This window comes from Elephas maximus, chromosome 3 (assembly GCF_024166365.1).
Source record: "Elephas maximus indicus isolate mEleMax1 chromosome 3, mEleMax1 primary haplotype, whole genome shotgun sequence".
Taxonomy (NCBI): Eukaryota; Metazoa; Chordata; class Mammalia; order Proboscidea; family Elephantidae; genus Elephas; species Elephas maximus.
The window spans coordinates 89160000-89173277 of NC_064821.1; the positions used below are offsets into that span (position 1 = coordinate 89160000).

The 13278-nt window shown below is 44.7% G+C and overlaps 1 protein-coding gene across 7 annotated transcripts in view; it reads right to left on the bottom strand.

Annotated features, from left to right (window-relative positions):
* The window catches only part of MKNK1 (MAPK interacting serine/threonine kinase 1), a 55491-nt gene that overhangs the window by 10092 nt on the left and 32121 nt on the right, over window positions 1-13278 (bottom strand). For all 7 annotated transcript variants that reach the window (XM_049879196.1, XM_049879190.1, XM_049879191.1 and 4 more), the window contains 4 exons: window positions 9178-9257; window positions 7529-7602; window positions 4854-4958; window positions 480-535 (listed from right to left, as the gene is read on the bottom strand). In XM_049879196.1, the coding sequence (XP_049735153.1) occupies window positions 480-535; window positions 4854-4958; window positions 7529-7602; window positions 9178-9257 (315 nt within the window). The remainder of the gene's footprint in view (window positions 1-479; window positions 536-4853; window positions 4959-7528; window positions 7603-9177; window positions 9258-13278) is intronic.

Sequence of the window (13278 nt, forward strand, 5' to 3'; positions counted from 1 at the left end):
GAGTTAGGGAAAAGTTTAAAATAGGTTGCATTTGTTTAACACCAAGCATGAATGTTTTCTTTTTAATGGTCACCTTTGGAAATAAAAATGGAAACAAATACTTTTCAAGAATTTGCTAGTTATTCCAGCTGGCATATATAACATAAACATCATTTAGGCAGAGACATGCTTCATATGAAATTGAGTTGTTTGCGGCTCGCATCATCTGCTCTGAAGGTGGGGGCATTGGATTGGAAAACATTAATTTTGTGCAGGTCTCATGTAGTTTACAAACTCTCAGGCTTAAGTTAACAACACTGACGATAAAGCGCAAGGGACAAAGATTACCCAACTTAGAACGCAGGACCATTGCATACTAGGTATAACACAGTTCAAGTTGGTATCTGAGGCTGAGAAGACGACCAACCATGTCTATTGAAAGCAAAGTGGGCTTCCCCAAATCAGTATAAACTGTAAGGTCCAAACCAGGCCCCAAGTACCTTTTCTGTAGACTCACACAATATATTTTCCGGCTTCAGATCACGGTGAGCAATGCCTGAAATGATAAGGGGCAAAGAAATGGTTAACACATGCACATAATTATCAAACATTCCACACACAATTAATTTTTTCCAAATGCTGTTGTTCGCAGATTAATTCCCAATTATGGTACATTAAAAAATCAACGAGCTGCAGGAGGCAGAAGCAATCAGACACACAGACCAAAAGCACAATTGATTCTGCAAGTTCTTTTGAAGAGGGGGCTTTAGAAGTATGGCAGGGATAAGAAGGGCTAAATGAATCCCAGCCAGCCTACCTTTCAGCACTGCAGTGACAACAAGAGTAAGAAAGCCTAATGCAAAGCAGAGCAAAGAGCTCTGCAAAGTCAGTGCAGGGAACAGCAACGCAGAAATAATTAGTGCCTTGTTTCAGAGCCTCTCAGGAGGCTTGGACTGCTCTACTTCATTTCTTCTTGTGTGGCTGATTTAAAAAAAAAAATTCTTTCAGTGGGACTCCCTGGATGTTCAGGGGATCAAGTGTTAGCTAACAAATCTCCCAAAGCTTGTCCAGTTCCCTTCTTGCCTGCTCTGTGTGGCCAAGAGCCTCACCGGAAGCAAAGCAAAGGCTGCTGTGGCCCCAGGGTGCTGTTCTTAAGAGAGGCCGCCCTTGCCTTTTGGCCAGGACCTCTCTCCTGAAGGAGACTAGGAGTTAAAGGCTGCTGACCTGGCCAAGATGGCACCTGGGGAACACCACCTTCTAGAAGACAGCAGGGACAAAGAACCAACTCACAGGGCCATGGCATTCTGGAGGCCAACTCAGAAACCTCTCATTTCTCTTTCCTCCGGCAGAATGCACAATGCAGAGAGAGAAGGGCTGGAGTGTCAAGCAAGAGCCAGACGGCTACTGCTTGGAAGTCCTGGGAAGCACAGAGGATTCTCAGGGTAACGAGTGTAGGGGGGAAAAGCAGAATCTGCTTTACTGAAACTCTCAATAATCACATTAGGCAGCCTCTAATTTCCTACTAGGTGATGAAGGCTCAGCCCACCTGCGGCACTTCACTCGAGAGGAAAAACCTGAGCTCTGGCAGGCTAAGTAACTTCATCAGTCACCTAATTGAATGAGAACCCAGAGCAACTCAGCCCTGGCTGCACAAATTGAGTCGGGCTACAGCTCACTGTACTAAAAGTGAAAGATATTTTCCATTACAGCAAGTGTTCCCACAGAAGGGTCACGAGCCACACGTGGAGCCTTACTCTCCAAATAGGTGGCAATGGCCCACTCGTCCCCCAGCCCGAGAACTCAAGACAGCCATGCTGTAATAACGGGCCTGCCTGTGTGAGCACATCAGCCATCGAGCTGCTCCGGTTCATTTCCCAGAGGTTAAGCGGCAGTGTGTCCAGTATTTAAAAGTATGGAACTTGTTTCAGGGCTGACCCATTCTTGCCCAATTCATCTTCCCAGCATGAAGTTATTTAGAAAACAACCAAGTTCAGCTGGAAATCGTTTTTCATTCCCTCCAACTTCTAGCCACATGGGCAGCTGCCCAGCTAGATGTTAACAAGCACTTCAGAACTCCTAGGACACCACCAGCCTTCACTCCCTTTAGTGCATTCTTATATAAAAAAAATAAAACCGTCTTTACCCCTTCCAAGGTATGGCCCTTGTAAAAAGAGTGACCCAGTTTTGCAATCTACAGAGGCAGCTTGGGGAGCAGTTGTAAATCTCTGTCAGGCAGGTGTTACCTACATGCATCCCAGCTTTCAGAAACAGAACTGCTGCTATTCATCATGCTGTGGAAAGTACAGACACCCCCCTTCTAAGAATTTTCATCCCAGGTGCAAGTCAGGCCCCCAACATGGGCACTGTCAATATGGAGATCTCTTTTCAGCCACTGGAGGAATCAATGACACTGAGCCTCCCCACACATGCACACCAGCCTGCATTTTGCCACGCTGTGCTGCTGGCACCAAGAGGGATGTATAAACTGCAGGCCTACAAATAGTCCTAAGCACTTACCACCAATGTGGCTGGCTAATATCCACAACAGTCAAGGGAATGGAGCCAAGTCACAGATTGCTATTTCCTCCCCCCCACTCCCCACCAGACAGAATGGTTTTCTTCAAGGGAATTAATATAAGGAATAAAAATGCCTTCCATCTGGTAGGGGATAAAAGTGGAGGAAGTAGTATTTATCGAGGAACCACTATGTGCCAGGCACTATCATCTATGTTGTTGTTGGGTGTCGTCAAGTTGATTTTGAATCACAGTGACCCCATGTGACAAAGCAGAACTGCCCTGAAGGGTTTTCTTTTCTTTAATTGTGCTTTAAGTTTACAAATCAAGTCAGTGTCTCATATAAAAATTTATATACGCCTTACTATATAGTCCTAGTTGCTCTCCGCCTAATGAGACAGCACACTCCTTTCCTCTACGCTCTATTTTCGTGTCCATTAGGCCAGCTTCTGTCTCCCTCTTCCTTCTCATCTCCCCTCCAGACAGGAACTGCTTACATAGTCTCATGTGTCTACTTGATTCAAGAAGCTTACTCTTCACCAGTATAATTTTCTATCCCATAGTCCAGTCCAATCCCTGTCTGAAAAGTTGGCTTTGGGAAAGGTTCCTGTCTTGGGCTAACAGAAGGTCTGGGGACCATGACCTCCAGGGTTCTCCTAGTCTCAGTCAGACCATTAAGTCTGGTCTTTTTATGAGAATTTGAGACCTGCATCCCGCTGTTCTCCTGCTCCCTCAGGGGTTTTGTTGTGTTCCCTGTCAGGGCAGTCGATCGGTTGTAGCTGGACACCATCTAGTTCTTTTAGTCTCAGGCTGATGTAGTCTCTGCTTTATGTGGCCCTTTCTGTCTCTTGGGCTCATAATTATCTTTTGCCTTTGGTGTTCTTCATTCTCCTTTGCTCCAGGTGGGTTGAGACCAATTTATGTATCTTAGATGGCCGCTTGCTAGCATTGAAGACCCCAGATGCCACTCCCCAAAGTGGGATGCAGAATGTTTTCTTAATAGATTTTATTATGCCAATTGACTTAGATGTCCCCTGAAACCGTGGTCCCCAAATCCCCACCCCTGCTATGCTGGCCTGAAGGGTTTTCTTGATTGTAATCTTTACAGAAGCAGATTGCTAGGTCTTTCTCCAGCAGAGCTGCTAGATGGATTCAAACTGCCAACCTTTCAGTCAGCAGCTGAGTGCTTAACCATTATGCCACCAGGGCTCCGTATGCTCCATCTATGCTATACATATAAACACACGCACACACAATTACATAAGTGAGTTAATATACATAAAAGGCTTAGAATAGTGCCTAAAAAAAAAAAAAACCAAACTCATTGCTGTTGTGCCGATTCTGACTCATAGTGACCCTACAGGACAGAGTACAGCTGTCCCATAGGGTTTCCAAGGAGCAAATGGTAGATTCAATCTGCCAGCCTTTTCATTGGCAGCTGAGCTCTTAACCGCTGTGCCACCAGGGCTCCAGAATAGTGCCTAGCACATGATAACTGCTATATAGTGTTCAAAACTGTTGCTATTATCTCTCTTACTTCTCACCATGACTCTATGGGGTAGGCATTATTACTGAGACAGCTGGAAAAAAGGTGAAGCCAGAATTCATTTCTTCCATGGCACTGCACTGCAGTTAGCTTAAGCAAATAAAAAAAATGTACGTAATATTCAAATATATTTATGGAAATAAAAAAACAATTTGCAAAGAGATTTAATTCACTACAAAAGTTCTTAAATAATCAGTCCTTGGAATGGAACTGTAAACTGAAGTATATTCAAACCATAGCAGTCTGCTCTTTACCACAGTGATATTCAACCGACACCTCAGACTTACCACGGTAATAGAAAAATGCATTTTTCATTTATTAAGAGCAAGATATACAACTACGTGTATATTATCTGCCAATTTTGAAAAGAGACACAAATGATGTATTTAAAAAGACTAGAAAGAATAACACTAAAATATTTATAATAGAATGGTAGTATTACACATAGGCTTTACATACTTCATTAGGAAAAAGGGGTATCATCCACATTCACATATATACATACTCACCATATCTTGTCCAGCATGAAATTTATTCTTTTCCCTCCTGCTCTTCCTCCTGTATCCCTACCCTGGTTAACAGCTCTACCATCTACTTAACATTCAAGCCAGAAGCCTAGGACTCATCCTAGACTGTTCCTTCACCCTCATGAGTGGGCATGTTCAAATGTCAAGCAGGCATACCAGCTGTACTATCTCCTGGACTAAGCTCTTTGCCTGGCCTGTCTCCTATGCCTTGGGACCCAGAGGCTGGCCAGTCAGCCCAGTCCAGCTGGCTAGCCCAACCCACCCACCAAGGAAAAGTCATGGTTCACCTTTGGTATGCAGGAAGTCAAGGGCAACAGCAACATCCCGCACCACTCGGCTGGCTTCTCGCTCATTGAAGTGCTTCTGTCTCTGGATGTGGGTCAGGATGGAGCCTAGGGAACAAAGAGGACACAGGAAAGACTTGTGAGGCTCTAGTAAGTCTAACTTCTTAGAGGCTAAGTTTACACAAGTTTGGGAGCTTCCTGAGGGTGGGGACATAGGCTTATTTACTACTGACTGTCCAGCAAGGAGCCCCTGTAGCACAGTTAAGCACTCGACTACTTACTGAAAGGTTGGCGGTTTGAACCCACCCAGTGACTCTGTGGGAGAAAGACCTGGCGATCTACTTCCATAAAGATTACAGCCAAGAAAACCCTATGGGGCAGTTCTACTCTGTCACATGGGGTCACTATGAGTTGGAATTGACTTGACAGCACCTAACAACAACAACAACTGTCCAGCACCAAGTATAATGCCTGGCACAGAGGAGGTACTAGCAAATGTCTGTTGAATAAAACTGGACTCCTATCTCCTGGACCTACATATGATGAGTACAGAAGGGAGAGAGAACTATTTAAATGCCCAAAAAGCACTAATGCCATTGGTGCTAATTTGCCTTCTGAAATCAAAAGGAACTAGAACTGAATCCACAAGGGGCTGAGGGGGGCTCTCTGTAGGGACATGTCCTCATCTGCCTCTGACCTCAGAGTCAAAGAGGACACAAGTCTTCAAATGGAAATACCACACCTTCACCAGATATGTAAACATCTGGAAAAAGGGAAAAGGGCTGTTTTTTCCCCTAAATTTACCCATTTATTGTTAACATTTTTATTAAAAATGGCTAACATTTATTGAGTAGTTACAATGTGTCAAGCACTACATGATACTCTCTAAATAATCTTACACTTACCACAATTGTACAAAATGGGTAGTATAGTTACCCTTATTTTATAAATAGAGAAAGAGAAGCCAAGAATGTTTTAAGCAACTTGCCCAAGATCATTGCCAGTCTGTGGAGGAGCCTGGACTTAAGCTGAGTAAGTCTGAGCCTGTGCAGACTTCCCAGCTGTAGGACTTGCGGTCTGCCTGCTGTGAGGTTGGGTTGCCCTGAGTCAACCACGCTCTCTTAACCCACTGGGTCTATCCTCAAGAGAGCTACACTCTAAGCGATATGCCTACAGACGATCCCCCACTGCATCTAACATTTCAAACATGTAATTCAGGGGCAGACAGAGGCATGAACATACGGCTTGGCTCCATGTGATCTACACTTACTATTGGAAGTCAGTGTTTCTAGGCTGAAGGTGTCATCTCTATGTCCTAAAAATGGCACATGCTTACTTATCTCTGTTTTTTGGCATGGGGAGGGGGTGAGAGAGGAAAGGGAAGAATGGCCAAAGATATTTCACTTACTAGATTGAACAATTAAAAGACCTTAACATGCTAGGGTACATTCTCAGAAAAAAGGCTCTTGACCAGGTTGCTAGTTTGCTCTACTATAGTGAGCCTGTTTTAAAAGGGAAGGAGGAGAGTAATATTCTACATACATTTAAGATAGCCCCCCCCCAAAAAACCTGTTGCCATCCAGTCCATTCCAACTCATAGCAAACCCGGCACACCCAATTATTTTAATAATAACAGCTTACTGAAATGGTTAACGCTCTTCGCTGCTAACAAAAAGGTTTGTAGTTTGAGCCCACCCAGAGGTACCTCAGAAGAAAGGCCTGAAACCCAATGGAGCACAGTTCTACTCTGACACATACGGGGTTGCATGAGTTGAAATCAACTTGATGGCAACTGGTACTGGTACTGGTAGTGCCCACAGGCACTGTGCTAAACACTTCACGTGGATTGTCTCATTTAACCTTTGCAGGGACCCAGTGAGGTAGGTACTATTATTATCCCTATTTTACAGATAAAAAACCTGTTTGGAAAGGTTAAATGATTTTCCCAAGGTCACATGGCTAATAAATGATGGAGTTAGACTTAAACCTAGCTTTGTTGGTTTCTAAAGAACAAACCTTAAACCACCAAGCCCTTCCATGTAGCCCTCTACTCAGCTCTAGACATCCCCCACCCCCACAACCTTTGCCTTGCAAGTGTGTCCTGGGGTAGGGCGAGTGATGGAGAGGCAAAGTGGTTCTCTATTCCCTTCTCCATGTTAGAAGAGCAACTTAAAATATACATCCCAGTGATCATGTGTGTGGGGTGATGGCAGCAGTGGTAGTAGTCAAGAGTAGAATCTTTCCACTGGAAGGGTGGCACATTCTCAGGCCATCTCTCTATCCTGGGTCTGCATCCCAAACAATGGGACCCTCCTCCTTCTGGTGAGCCTTTCTAGCTTTCACAATATATGTAAGATCTTCTACCCCATAATTAATTTAAATAGTGAACATGTCAAAATAGGGGACTGATGAATTGGTGACTAAATGTATCTATATATGACTTCTATTATAATGAAAAAGCATTTATAGAATGCCCACACAGGTGACATTCTAAGCTCCGCAAAATGCTAATTATCATCCTCCCCTCCGGCCTCCCTTCTCCCAAACCAAGGGCAGTTTTTAAGTCCTTCATCCTTTTTATTAGCTTGACTCGTTTTAGAAGTCTCTGGGATTCATGATGGATGATCACCACCCTGGGTCTTAATCAGAAGTCCAAACACATACTCAGCAGTAAGTACCTCCTTGCAATTTCTCAAAGACCAAGTAAAACCTTGTGTCATCTTCAAAGAACTCAATCAGCTCCAAAATGTTCCTTAAATAGGAAAAAACAGGGGAAGAGGGAAAAAGGGGGGAAAGGGCATTATATATTAACATCCACTTACAAATATACAACAAAAAATATATACAATGCCCTGTAGTAGGGCAGAAATCAACTTGAAATCAGAATGCTTATTAAAGACCTATGTTTGAGAAGTAGCCAGTGGTGTTAGCAAGATTCAGGTCACCTTATCTTTCCATAATGTTTAGTCTCTGGTGTTTTCACCAAGTCTGTGCTGTCAAACCCCAACCCTAAAACCCACTAGGTAGAGTTATAAAAAAGTCCCGGTCACATTAAACTGAATAAAATCTGCAGCCGACTGGAAGCAATTGCGGCTAATAACACTGAATAGTAGGTGTGTGTCCTGGAGGCAAGCAGCAAATAATTACTTGCCCTCCCTCTTGCCCATAAATCACGGGGCAGTATTTACATTGCCTGGAGAAAATGGAAACATCTGTCAAATAGACTTGGGGCCTAACGTGGGCACTGCTAGACCCTAACTGCTAAGCGCTGCTTAATGAAACGGCCGCGTTCCTGGCCACTGTAGCACTTGTGGCCTTCCCCGGTGAGCACTCTCTGTCTGCCCGAGTATTACAGTGCTCTGCCAACAAGGTCGTCTTGTAACTCAGTAGGGAAGCCACCAGCTTGGATATTGGAGGTGTTGGGGGCTTTTTTTCTTTTAAAGAACGAAATAAACCAAGTAGAGTCTCTAATGCTGAACTAAGAGGCTGCAGGGTTGAAAATAAAAATCTGTCCCTCATAAAAAAATGCTGCCACTTTGGGAGACAGCAGGCTTTTACTAGTGTGAAGGCGTCCAAATAAGATGGCCAAAATGGCCTCATTTGAAAGAAGACTGTAGAGGCAGTGCCTGGAGTTAAATCAACAGCAGCCCCCATCCTCCGAGCTTAATGACAAAGCTATCAATACCAGGCCACTGGCTCCCTGCTGACCTGGCCATGCAGGGAGAGAGGGGGAAGCGGAGTCTTAGAGGTGACCCTGATTTACAGCCACGGTGGGAGAGCCACTCATTTGGAGTTGGTGGTGAGAGGACTAAGACAGGGCTAGACATTACCTTGTCCCACTTATTAAGCAAAGCATATAAATCAAGGCTTAGGACCCTCAGTGTATCTGTGCAAATGTGAACATGCTAGGAACAGTAAAAACAGCAGCAAGTATTCTTAACAGTTCTCATTATCCTCTATTTACCAGAGCGGGTCCCTAAGGATTTCTACCAGGCAACTACCACAGGCACTTGAAAGAAAGAAAACTCCATTTTTCCTCAAACAGCCACTGATTTAGATCATTCACTCTTCTAACTTGCCCGAATTATTGATATTTGTACTATTTCAGCCTAAACAGAAGATAGGCTTCTTTGCTGCTGTTTCCCACCCCGACCCCCCACCCGCCCCCCTTCTCTTTTCAACACTGAAAGACAGAAAGAGCTATAAGCAGTTGTATGGGAGGAGTGAGAGCCAAATGCTGGGGTCAGGAGACGGTAAGAAATAATTGCTTTTTCTGTGGCCAAGCACCCCCCTAGAGAAGCAGCAAGTAACCCAACACTATACTCACTTGTTTCCTTGACACTGATACAGAGTCTCCACCTCTCGAAATACTCTACTCCGACTGTGCCCTGCTTGTTTTTCGATGATCTGTGGGAAGAATAAAGTCTGTCCTGTACACCCACATGACCTCGAACCACCCCCTCAGCAGGAGACCTCTGGGAGAATGCAAGGCCAAATTCAGTCCAAATCCAGTTTCAAGCAGAAGTCTGGAGTAGGCCTCGGTGACACAGACACTGTCAACAAAGCAACAGACTGGCCTGAGGGCTTTCCAGTCCAGCTGGGCCTGTTTGACTCTGGCCAAGCACAACACCAAGGAAATCTATGAGGCTGCTGCCCCCAGCTGCCCAGGGGAGACTGAGGCAGCCAGCAAGACAAAGAGTTATCTCTACCCAGATTCTGTCCCTGAAGGGTATTTCTTTCTGCCTTAAGAGGAAGAATTTAAAACCTCTCCTGAAGGAAGAGTAAGGCAGATGACGGACACAGTTGGAGAGGAACTAAAGCTTTAAGGCCCATCTCAAATGCCACCTCCACAATTCCCCCAGGCAGAAGTAAGCTCCTCTTCTTCTTAGAACTTATTCTTTGGCAGACACTGTATTAAGGGCATTCAGGACACTACATTACATGTATCATCTCAGTTAACCCTTACAACCATCCCCAAAAATTGGAAGAGTTTACACATTTTGCTCACAGCTCTGATAAGTGACACGGCTGGCATTCTGGCCCAGAGCTGACACCAAAGACTTTGCTGTCCTATATGTGCTTATACCCTATACAGCTTCCCTTAAGAGCACCTAGAAGCTTTGTCCCTCCTACCCTATTGTGGGCTGACCCCCTCCTCTACCCTGTACTTGGAGGTCCTTGGCAAATACTGACTGAAGGAATGAATGGATGAGCCGATAGATAAGCAGGTGGTTTATGCAGGGACTGGATGACTCTGGAAAGATCTATGGACCCACTGGGAACCTAAAACCATTGCAAGTGGCGCCTGTGGGCAAGTCCTCTACAGAGCCTGGCTCTGTCTTACAGCTCCCAAGTGCAAAGTAGGCAGAACAAATGATTCATGCTGCTCCTGCGTTCAAAGACTGCTGTGTAGAACACTTCAAACTGCTCTGATAATGCTGCCACAGGAGCATCCATGACCAACTTTAATTTTCTACACCCACTCCTCACTTGGAACCCTGGTGGCACAGTGGTTAACAGCACAGCTGTTAACCAAAAGGTCAGCAGTTTGAATCCATCAGTTGCTCGTTGGAAACCCTATGGGACAGTTCTACTCTGTCCTATAGGGTTGCTATGAGTTGCCATCGACTTGATGGCAACAGGCTTGGTTTTGGGTTTGATACTCCTCACTAACTGGCATGGTTTGGTTCCAAAAACCAGGTGGTTACACAAAAACTGGCATTAGGTGAAAATGGAGGATTTTTTTTTTCTTCTGGCTTTCAGACCACCCATTTTTCTGATTTTTTTTTTTTTACTTAGAAAATACGATCATAGAAATAATAACAGCTAAGGATTAATGATGTGCTCATCACTGTGACGAGTCCAGTTATGGATTATTCCTTTGCAGAGGAAGCTTGGAGGAGACAAAGCTGGATAAAGCCGGGCTGTGTGACTGGCAGACCCATGGCTTCACCACTTTACCTTTGCCTGTGCTGGGTTAAAGCTTCCCTCATGGAGCTGCCTCCAAGGCTCCAGTTCCACCTTTGCAAGCCCTGTGGGCCTGGCGAGTCACTGAAGCTCGGAGATTCCTGCGAGGCTGCTGGGAAACTGGCCACACACACCAGGCCCCACTGAGGCAGAGGCTTCAGGCCCAGTTAGGCTCACTTTGAGATGTCATTAAACTTGCATGCATTTCTTCCAAACACCCTCTCTGATGCCTCTTTCTTTCATCCCTTCCCACCCCATAGCGATTTTGAGGGCCTCTGGCCACATAGGAGCTGGGAACCCAGAACTGGTAGGCATCTGCTGGCTCCGTGCTCCCTGTGCATCCACCCCGGGGCTGTGGCCTTGTGCAGTAGCTGGACGCAGCACCCTGCTGGCAGGAGGGAGCAGAGGTTGCAAGCAGTGCAGCCCAGCTTCCCGGAGGCCACCTGGAGACCCTCATCAAGGGTGGGGATGCTCCGCAGCCACAGCTGTTGCAGCCATGCAGCCTCATTAATGTGCAAAATAGTTGGATAGATTTTTTGACTATTGTCGTAAATGCAACATTTCAGATAATGAAATAGTCGATAAGTGAGGAATATGTGCAAATAAGTCCATGTCTGTTAGTAAACTGCTGTTGACTCATTTTCTGAACAGTCAGAGAAATGCAGTGTGAAGAACAGAAGCTATTCAATTCATTCATTCACCAAGCATCCCAGATCAAAGTCAGAAAGAACTTTCTAGCGGGCAAGCTAGCCAGCAATGGCATAGTTTCTCTGAGAAGGTAGTGTGCGCTGGCTACTAAAGATGTGAGAGGAGAACCTGGACAACTATTTGAGGAAGTTATAGAGGAAATTCCGGATCAGATTATCTTGAAATTCAATTCTAATTCTGAGACTCTAAGATTCATCAGTTGGATGTTTGTGGGGAAAGCCCTAATAAAAGAAAGCACTGTGGAGCCATGCTGGGAGAAGCAGCCCATCTCTAGGGAGTTTTCAACAAGTAGGGAGACAAGGGACATGGGCAGAACTGCCAAAACAAAAGAATTGCCAAGCCAGGGTCCAGTGTTTGCCCAATGAAGCCAAGGAGCACGGAGGAAGGGCCAGGTGTTCCTTCTGTGAACCAACCTTGAAGAAATAGATCTGTTATCTATAAATGTATTCAGACCTTTGAAAATCAATTTATATTTGTAGTTTTTAACACACTTAGCACTTTTAGCCATACTTTAAAAAATTACTTACAATTAATACTCATCCATTTCTAAAAAGGAATCAAGGTAGCTCTTTTGTTACCATGTGAAGCAACGCTCTAGCATAAAGAAACATGGCCCATCAAAAGTCTTCTCTGTTATAATCCACAGCTGGGACTGGGACAGTAGGTTAAAAGACAAGAAAACGCTTCTTTCATGAGCCAGCTTGGCTGGACCTGTCAGTATGAGGCAGCCCTTACATCTGGTGGCTCAGGTGGAAGATTTGAAATAAGTTTAAATTGTTCCCTTGGATTTAATTAAGACCTTTGCTCTAGATCAGTGGTTCTTGAACTTCAGTGGGTATCACAATCACCTGGGGAAGCTGGTAAAAATACAAAGACGCAGGCCCTCTCCTCTATCAAGAAATCCGGATCTCCTGTGTGCTTTACTAGCTCTCTAGGTGATTCAGATACATGCTAATGTTTAAAATGGCCTCACATCAGTGGTTCTCAAACTTTAGTTGAGTATCAGAATCACCTGGATTGCTTCTAAAACTCATACTGCTGGGTTCCATCCCTAGTTTCTGATTCAGTATGTCACCTGGTGGATTTGAACTGCCAACCTTTCGGTTAGCAGCCATAGCTCTTAACTACTACGCCACCAGGGTTTCCATGTCAGGGGTAGGGACACCTAATTTGCATTGCTACACATTCCCAGGTGATGCTGACGTTGCTGCTGTAGGACCCACACTCTGAGAAGCCTTGCCCTAGATTCAGCCCTTCTTCCATGCAGAGCAGGCAAGTGGAAGCGTAGAGGGGTTAAGTGAACTACTCCGAGGCCATGGTGGTAATTAAAGGCACATGTCCTGCCCTAGGCTGAGAGCTCAGTCACTTCAGTCTTTATCCTCATCATCATGGTAATGTTCATCACTTGTATTGTGATTTTGTAATTTGTAAAATGTTTCTACGTCTATCAGTTTTATTTTGATTTTCATAACCACCCCAAAGACAGGAAGGGTAGGTATTATTGTCTTCATTTTAGACAGGTAGGAACTAAGGCTCATGGAGGTTCAGTGACTTGCCTAAAGGCTCACGGTAGCAGTTTGTCAAAACAGATTCAGGTTGTTGTTGTTAGCTGCCATTAAGTCATTTCCGACTCATGATGACTCTATGTATAACAGAATGAAACATTACCTGGCCCTATACCATCTTCATGATCATTGGTATATTTCAGTCCATTGTTAACGGCTATTCCAAACATAATTCCAAATCTAGTTGC